Source organism: Hipposideros armiger, unplaced genomic scaffold, assembly GCF_001890085.2.
Source record: "Hipposideros armiger isolate ML-2016 unplaced genomic scaffold, ASM189008v1 scaffold_128, whole genome shotgun sequence".
Taxonomy (NCBI): domain Eukaryota; kingdom Metazoa; phylum Chordata; class Mammalia; order Chiroptera; family Hipposideridae; genus Hipposideros; species Hipposideros armiger.
The window spans coordinates 1,690,144-1,709,072 of record NW_017731478.1 but is presented as its reverse complement, the minus strand read 5'-3'; the positions used below and the strand labels follow the sequence as shown (position 1 = coordinate 1,709,072).

The following is an 18,929-nucleotide window of genomic DNA, read 5'->3' as shown; positions in this document are numbered from 1 at the left end:
CCGGCGTCAGGGGGCGGCTCCGCCCGCGGCCGCGCCCCGCGCCTCCCCGCGCGCTCGGCGCCCGCAACTTGGCAAAGTTTGGGGGGCTGGGGTCCCGGCGGCGCCAGTGGCCCGCGTGGGTCCCTTTCTTCTTTTTCGTTTTCAGCGCCTGGAGATTTTCTATTTTACCGCTTAATGTTTTATTTATTTATTTATTTTTAAATAGCTAGGTAGGATTTCACAATTACTTTTTCCCTTCCTTGACTGTGGGGGCAGGGATGGAAAATTACCTGGAGAAAATGGTGGCGAATGGTATTTTTAAGCACGTAGATCCTTCCAGACGCCGAGGTCTGGTTATTCCCCAGAATAAAAACAACCAGTTCTTGACATTGATTTCAAATAAATTTCACGTCCCTGTCTGTATTAAGTGGGTTTTAACCCTTTGGTGAGCCTGCGAATCCTTTGAGACTGACAAAAGCCAGAGGAATTTTCTCCTGGGAAATCCACCATGGCATTAACATAATTTTGCACCTTAACTCATTCAAATATTTAAGAAGTGCCTACTATGTGCCGGGCAGTGTTCTAGGCGCTAAGGGTACAAGGACGAACTTGGCAAAGTTTCTCTCCTCTCCTGGGGTTTACGGTACAATTTTTGGCCCTCCTTCGACCCCACCCAGCCCATCCTCAAATCTAACTGAAATGTGATCGTCAGATGGATTTGGGATTAGATGATTAAGCTTTTGAAGGTATTATATCTTGGAGTTCTGCTTAGATAGTAAAGCTCAAAATGCCCACCTTTTTCGGTCGTTTTTAATCACAATGGCTTGCAAATTTTTACATTTGTCCCAGACATTCAGACACATGGACCTAGCAAGGTTCCTCTCTGCCCTAGAGGGGTGGGATACCACCCATGCCTTCCCTTTGGGATTGAAGGTGCAGGTGACATCCTCTCCTCAGCTTAACCAGGACCCCTTGTGCTCAGGTTTAGGCTAGTTCATCCAGGGAAACTCAGCAAAATTTTATTTCATAAATTGTCACGTTCCCCTTCGCCACCCCACCCCCCAAGGGGCCCAATACTCTACAGTAGCACTGTCCGATGGAAATACATTGCGAGCCACAAATGTGATTTTCAATTTTTCAGTAGTCAGATTTTAGAAAGGAGAAACTGGTGACATTAATCTTTGATATATATTTTAAAATATATCCACCACAGTTTTCAACATGTCATAAATATATAGAAATTAAGATACTTCACATTATTTTTTATCCCATGAAGTCAAAAGCCAACGTGCATTTTACACTCACAGCACATCTGGATTCAGACCAGTTACCTTTCAAGCGCGCAATGGCCACAAGAGCTAGTGGTTTTCCTGTTGGGCAGTGCAGGGTGGGCAGCTACAAGCAGAGGGCTCCGAAGGCAGGACCTAATCCTGGCACCACCACCTATGTGGTCCTTGGGGCAAGAATCCAGATCTCAGTAGCCTGCCCCAGTCCCTTCTACAAATGTCCTGGGCTCTTTTCTTTCAATATGGTAGTATTTTCACCACCCTTTACTTTTAAGTCCTGATCATCACTGAAAAACGTTTTTCCCTTTTGTTTTTAATTATATACAATTCCCTTAGCATAAAATTCACCCTTTTAAAGTATACAATTTAGTGGTTTTTAATACATTCAGCGTTATACAACCATCACCACTATCTAATTCTAGAATATTTGTCACCCCAAAAAGAAACATACCCCATAGCAGGCACCCCTTTACCCACTACCCCTAGCTTTAGGCAACTACTACTATACTTTGTCTCTATAGATGTACCTATTCTGGACATTTCATATACATGAAATCGTATGACCTTTATTTTTTTCATTCAGCATGTTTTCAAGGTTCATCCATGCTGTAACATGTATCCGTACATTATTTATTATTCATGGCTGAATAATATTCCATTGTATGGAGTCCCCACATTTTGTTGATTCATCAGTTGACAGGCATTTGGGTTGTTTTCACATTTTGACTGTTATGACTACTACTGCTATGAACATTTGAGAACAAGTTTTTGGGTGAACATGTTTTCAATTCTTTGGGATATATACCAGAATGGAATTACCATAACCCCGTTTCACTTTTTTTTTTTTAATGCTTCACTTTTTGAGGAACTTTAAAAAAAACTGCTTTGCATAGTGGCTGCACCGCTTTACATTCCCACTGGCAGTGTACAAGGGTTCCAATTTCATCATATCTTCACCAACCCTTGTTATTATCTGACTTTTTATTTTAGGCATCCCAGTGGGTGAGAACTAGCATATCCTGGTTTTCGTTGGCATTTCTCCAATGAATAGTGATGCTGAGCATCTTTTCACATGCTTACTGGTCATTTGTAGATCTTCTTTGGAGAAACATCTATTCTAATCCTTTGCGTATTTTTTTGTTGTTTCCTTTTTTATGTTAAATTGTAGGAGTTCTTTATGTATTCAGATATATAATTTGCAAATAGTTTCTCCCGTTCTTTGGGTGGTCTTTATTTTTTTGTAGGCTCTTTGACGCACACAAGTTTTATTTCCTTGAAGTCCAATAGATCTATTTTCTTCTTTGGTTGCTTGTGCTTTTGGTATGATATCTAGTCCAAGGTCATGAAGATTTTTCACCTGTGTTTTCTTTGAAAAGATTTTATACTCTTTTACATTTAAGTCTTTAATCCATTGTGAGTTAATTTTTGTGTATGATGTGAGGTGGGCCTGCATTCATTCTTTGCAGGTGCGTATCCAGTTGTCCTGGCATCATTTGTTAAAAAGACTGTTCTTTCTCCACTGAATGGTCTTAACAACCTTGTTGAGGGTTTATTCCTGGACTTTCAGTTTATTGATCTATGTCTGCCCTCATGCCAGTTCCACACTGCTTGGATGACTGTAGCTTTGTACTTAGGAAGTGGGAGAACTCCAGTTTTGTTTTTCTCTTTCAAGATTGTTTTTTTTCCCCAGCTAAGCCATCCTGCCACCTGTTGGCAGCTCAACAGCAGTTCAGCTCAGACCAGGAATCGAACCGCTGTTGCTCAGAGCTCACACTCTTGAGCGAGCTCTTAACCAACTGAGCCACTCGGCCAGCCCCCCCTTTCACGATTGTTTTGTCTCTTCTGGGTCCCTTGCATTTCCATATGAATTTTAGGGTCTGCTTGTCCATTTTTACCACACACACACAAAAGGCAATTGGAATTTTGATAAGACTTGTATTAAATCTGTGTATTAACTTAGCGAATATTGCTATCTTAATTGCAATATGAAGTCTTCCAATCCATGAACGCAGGATGGATTTCCATTTATACAGGTCTCATTTCTTTAACTTCAACAGCATTTTATAGTTTTCAGTGTGCAAGTCTTGTACTTCGGTTAAATTTATTCCTAAGTACATTATTTTTTATGCTATTATAAATGGAATTGTTTTTGTAATTTTTGGATAGTTCATTGCAGCATGTACAAATACACCTGATTTTTGTATGTTGTATTTATTGTATCCTCCAACTTTCCTGAACTCACTTATTAGCTCTAATTTTTTGTGTATGAGGATTCTTTAGTTCTCTGTATATAAGATCACGTTATCTGCAAATAGAGTTTCACTTCGTCCTTTCCAAATGGGATGTTTTTTAATTTTCTTTCTTGGCTAATTGCCCTGACTTGAGCCTCAAGGGCCATGTTGGCTAGAAGTGGTGGGAGCAGGCATCCTTGTTTTTGATCTTAGGGAGCAAGATTTTAATGTTTCACCATTTAGTATGATAGGGCTTTTCATCAATGCCCTTTATCAAGTGGAGGGTTTTCTTCTATTACTAGTTTGTTGAGTGTTTTTATCATGAAAGTGTTGGGTTTTGCCAAATGTCTTGTCTGCATCTATTTAGATCATGTGTTTTCCCCCCTCTTATTCAACAAATATTTGAGTGTCTACAAAGTGTCAGGCACTATTCTGAGGGCAGCAGGGAAGGCAGTCCCCACCATGTCATGAAACTTATTGCTCTAAGCATGGCAGCCACATTTAGCTATCTCCTCTTACCCCTTATCGCCCACTATTTGTTATTATTCTTCAGGCCAGACTCGAGTATGACCCCACTGGTTCATTCCCACATCTCAGGCTTCGTTACACCAAGTTGCCTTTGTGCTCTACTTGGCAAACTCCTGTTCATCCATCAAAGCCCTGTTCAACTATCCTACCTCTAAAGAGCCTTCCCTGGCTGGCTACCTCTTCATGAATGCCTGCCATGGCACTTAAATCTGGTCTGTCTCCTCCATGAGTCAGAGCTTCTTCAAAGAAACAACCGTATCCTTGAATGTTCTAGTCAGGCACATAGAACATTCCAGAAAGGCCTCAGCGTGCTCCTCGAATCGAGACAAAGTGAGACTAGTTTTCTCCTGCAAGAACTCGGGTTCTCACTCTTTCCTGCTCACAACTCACTTTCTGTAACAGATGTGTGTGTTTCCTGGACCTGCCACAACAAATTACCACCAACTTGGTGGCTTAAAGCAACAGAAATTTATTACCTCACAGTTCTGGTGGCCACACGTCTGAAATCAAGGTGCTGGCAGGGCCGTGCTCCCTCCAAAGGCTCTAGGAGAGTCCTTCGCCTCTGCCAGTTCCTGTTGGCTCCAGGCATCCCTTGGTTGTGGCAGCATCACTCTGTCCTGCCTTCAGATGGCCTTCTCTGTGTCTTCCCCCCTTCTCTTCTAAGGACACTTGTCATTGGATTTAGGACCACCCCCCCTACTCCAAATGATCTCATTTTGAGATCCTTAAATTAATTCCATCTGCAAAGACCTTTTTCCCAAAAGGTCTCATTTACAGATTCTAGGTGGGCATACCTTTTGGGGGACCACCATTCAACCCACTACAACAGGCTTCAAAAAGGATCTGGAATTTTCATTTTCTCCTTTTCCATGTCTAAGCGTTAAGACCCCTAAAAGGCATCTGTATGAAACTCAAACAGGAACCTTTTAATGAGTGGTTTTAGAATTATCTAGAACGATTCCCTATTAGTTTAATGGGCATTTCACAGAGTGGATTGCCATGGAGCAGAGCGGAATGGAAAGAGAAGTGGGAGCCCAGAGGAGGAGCTTGGCATGGAAGAACAGCAGACCAGTTTTAGCTCTGGGCCCACCATTTACTTTCTTTGGGCCTCAAGTAACTTGTTTGACCTCCCTGAACCTTACTTTCAACTGTAAGATTGGGGAGGTTCCAAAGGATGGGGCTCTAAGAATTCTTGAAACTCCAACATCCCAAGAAGGCAGACCGAGTATGTACATGTAGCATGTTCTCTAGCGAAAAACATCAGTCCAAGGGCCGGCTGAGTGGCTCAGTTGGTTAAGAGCTCCCTCAAGAGTTTGAGCTCTGAGCAACAGTGGTTCGAGTCAGCCCGAGCTGAGCAGCCGTGAGCTGCCAACAGGTGGCGGGATGGCTCAGCTAAAAAAAAAAAAACAAAAACAAAAAACATCAGTCCAGAAAGGCCTGTCAATCATTTTGGAACTCTCTTCATCGCTGGACCACATTCTGGGGCATTGGTTCCAAAGTGGGGTGCACCTGCCCCCAGGTGGTAAGAAGGGCAACTCGTAGGAGTTAGGGAATATTTGAATTCTGTTTATGTGGGATTTACTGTGTATATGTCAGCACAGCAGCACACCTGCATCTTAACCATAGTGGAGGTATGCTCAGGAATGCGTATTTTTATTGGAAAATGTGATAAAAAAAAGTTTGGAGACCACTGACTGACTTAAGGAACTAGGTTAAGTAGGTGGCCAGACCCAACAGTTTGACAGCCAGACAAGATATGGGTGAAGTGTCACAATTAGCCTGTCACAGTGAGTGACTCCAGGACAGTTACGTCCTCAAGACAGCAAACCATACTTTATAGCTATGAAGCTGGGTTTTGATCAGAGGTCTGCTCCCAATTTACTACTTTTCAGCTACGTTTCTGCCATGGCTCCTGGTTTTAGACCGGAAGCCAGCAAAGGTTTTCCTGCGAAAGGTTCAGATAGTAACTATTTCAGGCTTTGCAGGCCATATATATGGTCTCTATGCAACTCTGCCATAGCAGCGCTAAAGCTGGCTTGACAATGCCTCCAAGAATGTGCCATGACTGGGTTCCTTAAATAAAACTTTATGAACCCTGAAATTTGAATTTCATGTAACTCTCATGTTACAACATAGTCTTCGTTTATTTTTTTCAACCATTTAAGAAAGTAAAAACTAGGAGTGACCGTTTAGCTCAGTTGGTTAGAACATGGTGCTGATAACACCAAGGTTGCCGGTTCGATCCCCGCATGGGCCATCGTTTGCCAATTCCTATTTCTGAGCACAAGAATTTGTTTCTTAGGCCTAATTCCCTATGGGCAGAACGGAACACCAAAAATGGGACCTGCTAACATTTGGGGACATAATACACCTATTCTTATAGAAACACACACACACACACACACACACACACACACACACAAACACACAAATGTGGGAACAGACCAAACAGAAACCCAGCAGTAATGCAGGAATTGAGAGTATAGCATCATCTCATGGAGGACTGCAGATGAAAGGGGGACCTGGGGGCCTCTTGCCGCTCTAACCCATGGCCACCTTTACACAACACTTAGCCGCCTTCCTACTGAAGGTTCACGCTGTTGCATTCCCCAATTTCCCCCAGTTAATAACTTACTCTCGTTTGGATTTCTCCAGTAATTAAAGGCTCGCACATTAATCTTTGTGAAAACGAATCTTGCCTGGCACCAAAGGTAAACAGAAGCTAGAGCATTTTTTGTGATACTCAAAAAATTTACCCTCTTGGGCTGGCCGAGTGGCTCTTTGGTTGAGTTGGCTTGGGAGCGCGAACTCTGAGCAGCAGGGCCACCGGTTCAGATCCCCCATGGGCCAGTGATGCTGTGCCCTCTACAGCTGAGATGGTGAACAACAGCTCGACCTGCAGCTGGGCTGCTGATCGTCGCCAGTGATGGCGTAGGCTGCAATGGGGCTGCAGTGGGCTGCCGTGAAGTGGCTGGCAGCCAGCGTGAGCTGCCGTGAGCCGCCGTCCAATGGCCGCTGAGCGACTGCCTAGCTGGGAAGAGCGCAATGATCACAATACCAACATGGGCCAGTGAAGCGACATCCTCCACAACTAGACTGAGGAAGAAAAGGACAGCAACTTGTCTGTTCTCCTTCCCCGATTCTCCAATGCTGCTCCCTCCCCCAACCCCCCAATAAAATCTTTAAAAAAAAAAATTTACCCTCTCAAGTTCCCCAAGAAAGGAAGCGGAAGAAAACTGGCAAGAGTGACTGCCTTGGAAAGAATGGGGACCGAGCGGCAGGAGCAGAGAGAAAAAGGAGAAAAATGTTTACTGTTATGCCCTCATCTGCCTGTTGATTTCTGTCATGTTCCTTATTCAAGCAAACAACCCACCAGAAACGTGAAAATGAAGTACTCCAGACCCACCCAGCCATCTTCCCTTCGCATGCTTGCTCGTGATTCCTCACTAAACGGCGATGACTGGCTGGGAACCAACAGCACGGCACTCGCCTCTCCTAACCCAACAATGCACTTGCCGCCCAGAGTGGGCAGCTGTCACAGGACGAAGCCAACTTGCTGAGAACTGGACTCTAAAAATAAGCATTTTGCACATTTCTTTTAGCCTCCTTTCTCTCCAGAAAGGCCTCCACAGATGGCTTCTTTACATCATGCTCTCAAATGACTAGCTGATAAATATTCATACTTATGGAAATGGTATGGTACATACTCCAAAGCCCCGGCCAGAGAACATTTGTATTTTCCGTATCTCGGGGGTGGTGCCTCCTCGATCCTGGGCCTGGTCCTCTGGGTCACACACACACACACACACACACACACACTCGTGCGCGTGCACACAGACCACCACCAGCTTTTTGCCTGTTTGGGGCTCATTTGTCTCGGGCAGTGGCTCTCAGCCAGGGGTGATTTTGCCCCTCAGAGGGTATCTGGCAATGTCTGGAGACATTTTGGGTTGTCACAACTAGGGGCAAGCACAGTGTATAATGCTGGCATCTAGTGGGCAGAGGCCAGGGATGTCACTAAACATCCCACAGTACTCAGGCCAGCCTCGCACCCGCCAAAGAGTGGCCTGGCTCAAATGTCAATGGTGTGGGGACTCGGGAGCCCACGGCGAGACTGGTATTTGAGTACAGAGAAAACATGGAAGGGGAGCAGGGTTAAAGCAAACTGGACACAAAGACTCAGCTGGGAGGTGGAAGGTCTACATGAAGTCTGGCCTCTCACTTCGTATACACATTAATACTCCATTTGTTGAGGGTATACATTAAAAACCAAGTTTCCTTTCAGTCTTCAGGCTCAACTTACAAATATTTTAGTTAAAATGTGAAACACTCCCTTTCACTTGTTCTTCAAATTAATCCTCAATGATCGTTATATACTTGACAGATTCAATTCCCCTCAACATTAACACCATTTACAAATTTGATTACATTCCCTTAAGCATTGCAAGCTACAAATAGGATGCTTCTCTCGAGCATTTTAAACCCCACAGACTCCCAAACAAGCCACATTCCAAACCTTTAAAAAACTCCAGGGCGCACTCCTGTCCGTCCGACCTCCCGCCCACTGCCCACTGCCTCTCGCTGGTGAGTACAGACCTGGAAACCTGCGGGGACGCCCCTTGCCTGCTCCCGGATCTCTGTGCCCAGGGTTATCGCGTATCTCTAAAGTGAGAGCGAGGGTGCTCACACATGGGCAAAGGGATCGAGTTACTGTTCTGGGGACCACACCATCCTCCTTTTCGAGACGTCTTCTCTCCGGTTCATCCCCAAACCCTCTGGCTTCCCAAGCCAGTGCATAGAGCTGACTGGACTTGTTGGCCATTTATTCTGTCATTGAGCCCAGAGCGTAGTCCCAGCATGACAGCGTCACACTCCTCTCCATCCACCCCAGCTTCCAGGCAATCAGGTGCCAGCACAAGGGTCGATCACCTCCTGGGGCCCCCACCCTCAGGCAGGCTGGCATGGCAACATGACGTTCCTGATGTTTTCTTCCTAACTCCCAGGACCACCTCGCGTGTCTAGTCTGATGATGCTACAATAACTACACAAGAGGGATCGTTCCCGGGGACTGCATGTGGGCCGATGCTCGACACACAGCAGTTGCTTATTAAACGCTTACTGAGTAAATGAAGATTAAATACGGGTAACCGATTCCACAAACATTAGAAACTAAAAGGCCTTTCATAGCTTCTGAGCAAAGTAACTTCATCTGAAAACTAGAGGACTGAGGGCTATGAAGAAAAATACAGAAAGCGCCCACAGGGCCGGCCGGGCACACGCTGAGCGCTCCAGTCCCTGCCTGCTGTCTACACTGATTTGTTTCTCATAAGCCGAGTTCACACCTTAGATTCACAGGCTGGATGGTTGCTCAATACCAGAAATGGCTTTTAACCCTCCTTTGGTGCAACTGCTCTCCCAGATTCATTGCACACACAGATGCCGCTATGAAATACGTCTTTACTGTACTAAGTCACCATCACGACTGGCTACAGGTAACGGTGAAGGGGGAAGATACGGAAGCGATGAGTCACGATACTTAACTGTTAGATATTTGAAAATCTGTGACATCAGTTGCGCCCGACAGAGGGTTAAACAGGAAGCCTCATACCCCACGTTTCAAAGCCCTCCTTGTTCTGTGGCCCCTTTCAGGAAGGGCAGTTGGTGACCCGAGTCTCAGGGGCAGTGGCACGACCTGAGCCCAGGCCCAGTGCTGACAGAAGCTGCGTACATTTCCTGCTCTAACGAGTGCAGGGTTCCATCTCATCCACACCATGGGAGTCTCCTATAATGCACCTGTTTCTATAATGCGCTTGACGTACAATGCCAACACAAAAGCCGCCCTCTAGGTGAGCGTGGTGGCTCTGAGACAGCTCGGAACCCAGACAAAAAAAACACAAAGAGAGAAGCAGCAGATTAGCCGGTTTCATTTATTTAAGAATCTTACAAAAAAAAAAAAAAGAAAAAGAAAAAGAAAAAACAAAAACAAAAACCACAACAACTAAATACAGAATTTGTTATGCTTCGCGGTTGATCGTTTTTACTTGCAAGGGTAAACCTCGCTAAGTGCAGCCCAATACATTTGTATTGCATGAGACCCCATTTTTAAAGTTACATATCGAAACGCTGGGAACAATCGTGTCTGGACCCTTGGTCCTGGGTTACCATGGAAGGATGAATGCAGCAGTGTCATCAGAACAGTGCGTGCCCTTCATACACTGACGGACATCCAAAACAGAGGAGCAGTATCAAAAGGGAGAATTCAGAAAAGGAATGAACACAGCCAAGAGAGTTTTTACATCCACCTTTGTTTCAAATTGTCTTTGGACTCCATCGTGTTGTCTCAAGACGCACCGAGTCAGGTTATAAGGGAGGGAGGTCTACACCTATGTATAAAAGTACCCTTTGCTCAGTAGAGGTAGAACCGGGCAGAAGTTTTATTGCAGAGGTGCTGTGTACCTCTTCCCACCTCTCATGGTTGATGCGAGATACAAGTGGTTATTGAAAAACAATATCAGTAGTTTGCAAATTCAGTCTAAACCATGAACAGGATGGTGTTTTCTGATGGCGGTGAGACTGCAGTGTGCTACATAGAAAAAAAGCTCTCTGCCTCAGAAAGCAGAAGTCAGACAAAAGGTTCAAGCTTCTGTATCCTCCTTCAGTGCCACAAATACTGTCACATCAAGAAAGGCCCTTGGGGCAGGGAGGTGGGAGTTCTCGCTTAAGGGACCTGCAGGTTGAGTTTCAACTCAGGAGGCGGGTTGCAAGAATCAGAAAGAACCGACTTTGCCAGGCTGCGTCCCTTGCTCGACTCTGCACTCCCGGGACAGTCTTATTAGCTTACCCGTGTCCTGCCACATGGCTTCAGAGGACACAGCTGCTGCTGCAAACTGCACAGTCCTACCACTCCACAGGTGCCCCAGGAAGCAAGCCGGGCAGGGCGGGCTGAACAGGGACCCACACGGGAGCTAATCTCCGGCAGGCCTGATCTCATGCCAAATGAGGTTCCAAGACTTAGCCAAATGCACACAACTTTGAAATTTTCAATAAATCTACCAAGTTCAACCGTGATGAATGAATGTGTTCGTGGATGAAAGGCCCAAGAAATGCTCATGGCAATCTTTCCTGAAAGTTCTAGAGGAACACCTTAAAGGTGCAAAATCTGTAAGTAAAAAGCCCAGCGTTTACTGCCCAGGTGATGACGACCGTCATTTTCGGGAGCCACCCGAGTCTTCCCTGATGGCAACACTCATCTTTAAGATTGCCTAAAGCAGCTCAGCTCCTAGGCTTAAGCTGATTCAGTCAAGATAATTCAATAGTCCAGTGATGGTGAGAGCAGCTCAGGGGGTCCTGCTGGTCAGTCCTTTCACAGTTAACTGCCTGTTTTACCCTCAGCACAGAATCAATCCACGAGCTGAAGGCCCGTGGAAGCCTCCACAGCAGCTGCATTGCTATCCGGGAGGACAATTGTTCTTTCAAGTCCACTAATGTCACCTGTCAACATGGACACCAGCATGGACTAGGTCTGCCTCCCCGTCTGCTCTAAATCTCCTTATCAGATGAGAGCAGAAGCAGATTACCTGTGCTCATTGTAAAATAAACTTATTATTTGTAGGTTAAAAGTATGGGCCTGACTTTTCAGAGAAACATAGAAAATTTGCAGCAGCAGCAGGTCCTAAATCACTGTTCAGATCGCCAAGGTTTCCTTCTCAGCTGGAGAGCCACACGGATGAATTTGGCGCAGGCCTGAAACGCTGCAAGGGTAGGACAAGGGTAGGAACCAGTCAGGTATACTGAAGAGCTAAGTTTGATCGCTAATGCACTGAAGAAGTTAGGAGCTTAAAGGAAATCTTGGGAAGAGTTTTGCTTTGTTTTGTTTTTATGTGAAAACATCAGGCTCACTATAGCTTCAAAAGAGCAACAGAAATGAGAAAACGAATTATATAATGGCAGCATCAGAAATTGCACTCAAGGACATCCCCTCCCAATACAATGCATTGCACACAGTCAAAATCTGTCATACAAATGCAAACACAATCAGGTATGTTGGAAAACATTAACACAAAACAGACATCGCAATTCTATAGCAAAGATGCAAAACTGAATTCTCAAATACATGAACAAATTCAACTAAAAAGTTTTCATACCTTTCTACATTCAAAAAAAAAAAAGATGCCCCGTATGGGAAGTCAAGAAAAGAATAAATAGGATTGAAGGGAGGAGGGAAAAGGGAAAACGAATTGGTGGGGATCCCAATTTACAACAAATATTTACAGTCAGAATTCCAAAGAAGTCAACATTTTTCTATATACACGTTTATGTACATATGTATATAAGTACAGCATGAAATTGGAAGGTGGGTTTTGGATTTTACCGCAAGTACTCAGAGAAAAATTACTAGCTCACTTGAGTTGCAGGTATCTAGATGAGTTTCCTTCACTTACAGCCCTGAAAATACACCGCATTTGTATTAAGACATTGGCAGCCAATGAGGGAGTTTTGCAACTGGTTTTTGCTCGCAGCTGTAGTAGCCATGCAGACATGGACGGCTTGCTACACTCCAGCAGCCAAGGGTGCACAGTGCGTGTGCAAGGGTGTACTGTGGTCCGGGGAGACCCCACACATAAGAAGGGCAGTCAGCATACGCCCCTCATCACAGTGGTTGTCATTGTCACTGGGATGCCTGTACTAACCAAACATCTGTTAACTGGATGCCAGCCTAACAATGACCCTTACATAGCACCATTCTTGGGAACGATCAAATATCACCCAGGTACATTTTAAAAGGGAGAGTATTTAGATAGGGACCTTCCTCCTAACATCAAGAAAAGGACCCAAAGGGAAAAATACTTTGCCCCTGCTACTACTTTCAGAAACTGAGATGCATCAATCAATCATTTCTAATCTATTGCTTTGTCCCCTCATGCTAAGCTGGGAAGTGGAGGGGCAGGCTCCCAGGACACAACTGGACATGCTGGGCTGGTACCCTTTCTTGTCACACCTGCTGGAAGTTGTTCCGTTAGCATTCTATGGCGATTAACAAATGAAGGCCCAAAGGCTCCAGGCAGAAAACTCTGCCCCGAAACTCTTGTTATTTTCTTGGAGCTTGGTAATCTACAACTTTTACTTTTACAGATGAAGCAAAATAAAAGGTTTACTGTCGCAAAACTCATAAATTTTTCTGAAGTGCTAATTAACTGGACTGGAATAAATATATATACATACACGCACTACTACATTGCTTTGGATGCAGGTTCTTGCTAATTTTATATACAGGTATAAAGAAAAGATATTGAAGTGTGATTCTGCAATTTAGCAGCAAAAAGGGAAAATTGTTTAAGATATTTCCTTTTGGATCAAGTTGTGTTTAAAGAAATACTTGGTTAATACTTTCAGGAATTCACACCATGGATAGTATCTGGATAAGCCACTAGACTGCACATAGAGAGACCTTGTGGTACAGAGGTTGCTAAATTAGGGGAACACTAATTCCGCCCGAGATGCCATCTGGGCAGCTCTGGACTCAGGAAGCGGTTTTCAGTATAGTTGACACTGTAAACTCTGAAAACACTAACATGAGTTACAATCAAATCTTTGTGCTCAGAGTCATATTGCTAGAAAGGGAGAAAAGGCAGAGGCCAAATGGACTCACGACGGGTTCACCAGGGCCCTGGGTTCAGATATGGCCTTCAGATCCTAAAACACATGGACCTGTCTTGAAGAGCTAGCTGTTAAGACTTGGTTTTTTGACAGAAGAGGACCTTGAATGGTGGGTTCCCCACATTGGCCAACCTGAACTTGCTGCCTTGGACAAGGGCACAGTGTAAAGGTCCCGTGCTGTCCGCCAGGCCGATGTCACACGCACAGCACCCTGCAGAGGGCAGGGGCGTGCAGCACCTCAGTTCCCCGTCCACTTACACTGGTTGAGAGTTTTCAGAGGCCTTATTTCTGGACCTTATTTTTAAAAAGCAAAACAAAGCTGTTCTCCAAAGAACAGAACATACATGTGTCCCTTTGTTATCAAGATAGCTATTCCAAGAGTAAACATTACGTCATGAATTGTGGGGAGGTCACCTAATTGCATGCTAAAGAAACCTCATACTGATGCTGCTTGGGAAAAACCATACCTGTCTTTAAAAAAAAAAAAGAGATAACCTCCTGCCCCACCCCACACACAAGGGACGCTGGGCCAAGAGCCTGAGTCTGTCCTCCCCAGCACTGCCTGGTCTCACCGGACAGGGCAGGTTTGGTATGCTTCCCGTGCCCAGCTCCAGTTCCCCTCAGTATGCTGAAGGAAGCTGACTGGGCCACTGGTTTGAAAACAGAAGACCTGGGAAGTTTCGCTGCAGGTAGAATAATTCTGCCCTTGACTGCCAGTTGGGTCTAGCAGCCCTACCAAGGGACGTTGGTTGATATTCATATGGATCACTGCCTGAGATAGAAGGACCAGACCGAGAATAAAGGTTGCATCCACTGGGCAAAACAAGCCAAAGAACAGAAATTATTCTCAATTTGTTCTTTGAGACATCAAGAATAAATAAATCCAAAGAAGGAAAACTTATGGTAAACTTGACACAACCAAAATGGACATAACCGAACTGAGGCTTAACGAAATGCAAGAGGACGAAAGCCCCAGCTTTCGATCCCTTAACACACACCTCACCTGACTCTGAGAGAAGTTTAAAAAGTAACAGAAGAGAACAATTCAATGTGAGAAACAGGCGGAAGCACTATGTTTCCTCAACACCTCAATTTGGAGGGGTAGGTGTGAAGCCACCACATAAGGCTACTGGATTGCTGCGAGTCCCCGTCCCAGGCTCCTTCTGAAGGTGGTGAGGCCCTAAACAAGAGTCCACTTCCGGTTAGGGTAATAACTTTTTATTTGACGCCTACAAGATTGTGCTATCTTGCAGCTTTTGACCAGGTGTATACAATCTCGATTTTTCAATAGTGCAACCTGTGCAAGCAAAAAAAAAGGAAAGGAGAAAAAAAAAAAAAGGAAACAAAAAGACCAATTGTCCCCTCACTTGTTTTATAAAACATCTATTATAGGCGAAACCAAACTTACCCATATTATAGATAAGTGTCTATTCACATTTGTACATCACCATTTTTAACAGCTTGAGATAAACTCTACAACACATTAAACAATATTCAAGTTACTGGGTAACAACAACAAGAAATAAACATACAGCAGAAGCCTCAAGTGTTTCCTCGTTGTCTAGTTTACAACTCAAGTACGGTTTCCTTTTTTATGAGTGACAAAGCAAATTAAGTAAAAATAAAAACTTTGCAAGATGGGAGCCGATTTGTACTTCTTCCTAAAACTACCTTTAAGTTAAGGGAAATGTAATTTTGAGAAGAGCAGGCTTGTAGCCATTTTTGCAGCACTCATGAGGAATACTATTAATACATTAAAATTAACTTTTAAGAGTTTTTATCACAAAAAAAAAGTTTGTACTCATCACCTTGACAAGAAACCTGGGGCAGGGAGAATGGGAGGTGGGAGGGAGGGGCTCACAGGGTCAGAAGCAATACCCAGGTATAAACATTATAAAAATGCAATAACCAATGCTATACATCTACAAACGTTTCTCTTCGTTACTGGACTTCCATGTTAATCTTGTTTACGCATGCTTTCAAAGACATGCACTGTCAGAACAAAAGCTAGAAAAGAACCTGAATGCATGATATGCAACCTTTCATTTCATGCTTTAATAAACCTAGTGTTTAATAAGTTGGAAAAAGAAACCAATATATATTTTCTCTATTTATAGACTCGAAACACATGCATCCGGGGATGCCTCCCGCAGCAGCGGCATGGATGGACTGCGTTAACCCTGAGCACTGTGTAACAAAGTAAAGCCAGTTTGGGAAGTTCCAAGCATTTTTAAACCAAGTGTGGTTCGTAGCCTTTAACAAACTCACGAACAAACGGACAGACACGCACGCACGCACGCACACACACACACCCCTCTGCTCACCCAAAGTAGAAGCATATGGGAAGTACCATGGGAAAAGCAAAAGGAAAGACGTGTACCACCATCGGCACTGCTGATTTTCAGTTCTGCTATCTATTCCAGGTTTGTCCTTATTCCCAAAAAAATTAACTAGAGAGCACAACTGAAAAAAATTATAATTCTTTGGAAACTGTCCCTGAATTTTATGCAAATGATATGCTTCAACAGCATTTCAGATACATCCATGTTGAAACCTGTCTGTTCTTATGCGTTGCTCAAGTTGGCGATGCTTTGGGGGTGACGCTGCTGCCAGAGCTGTTTCTGCTGGACCGCAAGCTGCTGAGACTGGTCTGAAGTTGACAGGAGATTTACAAGAGGAGACACACAATTTGCGGGAATGATCAAACCTGCAATTAGAAACAAGAATTTACAAAGGTTGCTTCCAGGAGAAACCATCCAGTATTTTACACTTCACCGCCAATCCCAAATGAGGCATAATATTAAGTGTAATGAACAAGACTCCAAACAAAAACGAAACAAATCCCTAATAACTGAAATGGTCCTTTCACAAGAAACCCGATTCCTCGGCAGCGTTACCCACAAACACCTGACCATATGCATGTGCCTTCACGTCACACCGTCTTCACGGTGGAGGAACAGAAGGTCAAGTACAGTACCTTTCTTTCTACTGTCCCTTCGCAGTCCCCAGCCATGCGCAAACACCACCTTCGTTGGCATGGACTAATGTACCCACAAGACTATAGAGTAGCGCTGCACACGCCAGTGCTTACTGAGCAGGGACCTCGAAGTGGGCACATGGTAGCGGGCAGATGGGAGCAAAGTGGACAGTACACGCCCTGAGTAAGAGAACTTCAGACACCCCCATATAGGAACAGGGGTTCAATGCTCCAGAGGGGCTGCTGTTTGGGATTTTTAAAAAAGCAGATGGAAATCCAGGCTTTTGATTTGTAAATGCTGGCGTCCAATCCAAATGAAAACATACAACCAAAAATACTTCAGGATCAAAACAATGTCCACGGGTTGGCTTTGGCCCATGACAGAGGAAGGCTGTTGCAAATGAAACGAAGACAAACCGATAGAGAAAGCGCAGCCACTGTGTGGCTCCCGGGAAGCCTGTAACTGAGTGAGTGGTGGGCACGGCTGGCCCTGCTCAGTGAGGACTCCCGGCCACCTCTGGGCACGGTGGCTTTGAGTTCAGTGTCAATCTGGCTCAATAAACATAACATGGCAGACTTCCGAGGATCCTGGGCAAGAGGCTGAGCTTAGTCTGGATGCCAGGGAGCCTGCGAAGATGGCAACAGTGCGGAAGGGGAGGGGCGCAAGAGCAGCATAAACTAAAGGGCCCATCGGAACTTTATCCAGAGCCAACAATGCCCATGCAAAGGCTTAACTTCTGTTCAACCTTTTAAGAACATACAAAGCAAGCTGTTAAGATTCTAAGATGTAAGAAGCAAAACAAGAAACAAACAGGACCTGATTTTGTCCCAGAGCTCAAACCGAAGCAAAATTAGACTCACCTACAATCCGCTGTCCGTCCTCTGTTCTCAGCCGAACTATCTGCATTTTCACGTTTGTGCCACTGACAGACGCTAGAACACCCTCGACTTTTGTCCAGACACTCAGTACCGAGCCACAAAGTACGTAATACGTGCGGCAACGAAGACCTATCTCACATACTAATCCCAAGCTTGCTTTTTTGCAATTGCCACGCCTAGGAGAGATGGGAAAATTTTTTATGTATACAGACGCACACATATTAATAAAAGGCTTGCAAAGTCTACCCAAATTTCAAGCAGAAAATGCGCTAGCATCGTTTGCATTTACTGACAGATTCTTAAACTACAATCCCTCTGACATACTGAATTATCCTTTCCAATGCAAGGTACCACTACTGATTTTTTTTTTTCTGGGGCCTGACTCCATGTAGAAGGGCTGATTTAATGATTCTGATATCTACTTTCACATGTCGTTTCAATATCCATTAGTTTACTGTATTAATGCTAGCTTATAAAATAACATTGCCAGTTGCTTCTTTAGTATTAAACTACCAAATATTGTTCTAGATCAGATAAGTGGGAAACGCCACAGCCAACAAACAAAAAAAGCATATGTAAATTGATAAAAAAAAACCATGAAAAATACATATCAAAATTTTTGCTCAAGAGTGTGAGCTCTGAGCAACAGTGGTTCGATGCCCAGCCAAAGCTGAGCTGCCAACAGGTGGCAGGAAGGCTCAGCTAAAAAAAAAAAAAAAATTATGGTTAAAATTATTTTCATAATTTGTCAATAAAATCTCTCTCCAGTATGAATTCAGGATGAATATACAGCATTAGGGCACTTTACTTGCTAAAACCCAAAACAAATGTTTTAGAGACGAGTTTTGTAGGTTAAATTTTAAAATAGTTTATCTTAAAGGTTTTTCCTACGTTAATTTGCAACAGCATTAATTTACTCTCAAAATGAAAACAAAAACCACTGTGCACATCAAAGCAAATTTATCTATCCACACGTGTCTTTAAAACCTAGCTAAAATTCATCTATAGCTTATATCCCTTTTCATAAAATGGGGAAGATACCCCAGTAACTAGTTAACAGATGAGAAAACACTGAAAAGCATCCAGACCGGCAGAGTATCACAATACCCTATTCCAAGGTCCTGAAACGGACACTGTAAGGGGCGTGGCATATGACTTGAAGAGCACACTCTGGCTAGCCGAGTGGCAGCGCAGGATCAGCTCAGGGCTCAACAGCAGAGCCTTCTGGTGCGGTGAGCTACTGGAGGCATCTCCTCCAAGTCCCCTAGCCTTAAAAATAAAGCTGAGTTGAGACACTAGGGAAGCTAAAAAAAAAAAGAGAGCGAGAGCGAGCGAGCGAGCGAGCGAGCGAGCGAGCAAGAGAGAGAGAGAGAGAGAGAGAGAGAGAGAGAG

The 18,929-nt window shown here is 44.3% G+C and overlaps 1 protein-coding gene across 3 annotated transcripts in view; it reads right to left on the bottom strand.

Annotated features, from left to right (window-relative positions):
• Nucleotides 1-14,883: 14,883 nt before the first annotated feature.
• The window catches only part of SBNO1 (strawberry notch homolog 1), a 53,329-nt gene continuing 49,283 nt past the window's right edge, over nucleotides 14,884-18,929 (bottom strand). For all 3 annotated transcript variants that reach the window (XM_019648961.1, XM_019648962.1, XM_019648963.1), the window contains 2 exons: nucleotides 17,520-17,713; nucleotides 14,884-16,388 (listed from right to left, as the gene is read on the bottom strand). In XM_019648961.1, the coding sequence (XP_019504506.1) occupies nucleotides 16,246-16,388; nucleotides 17,520-17,713 (337 nt within the window). In that variant the 3' untranslated portion in view covers nucleotides 14,884-16,245. The remainder of the gene's footprint in view (nucleotides 16,389-17,519; nucleotides 17,714-18,929) is intronic.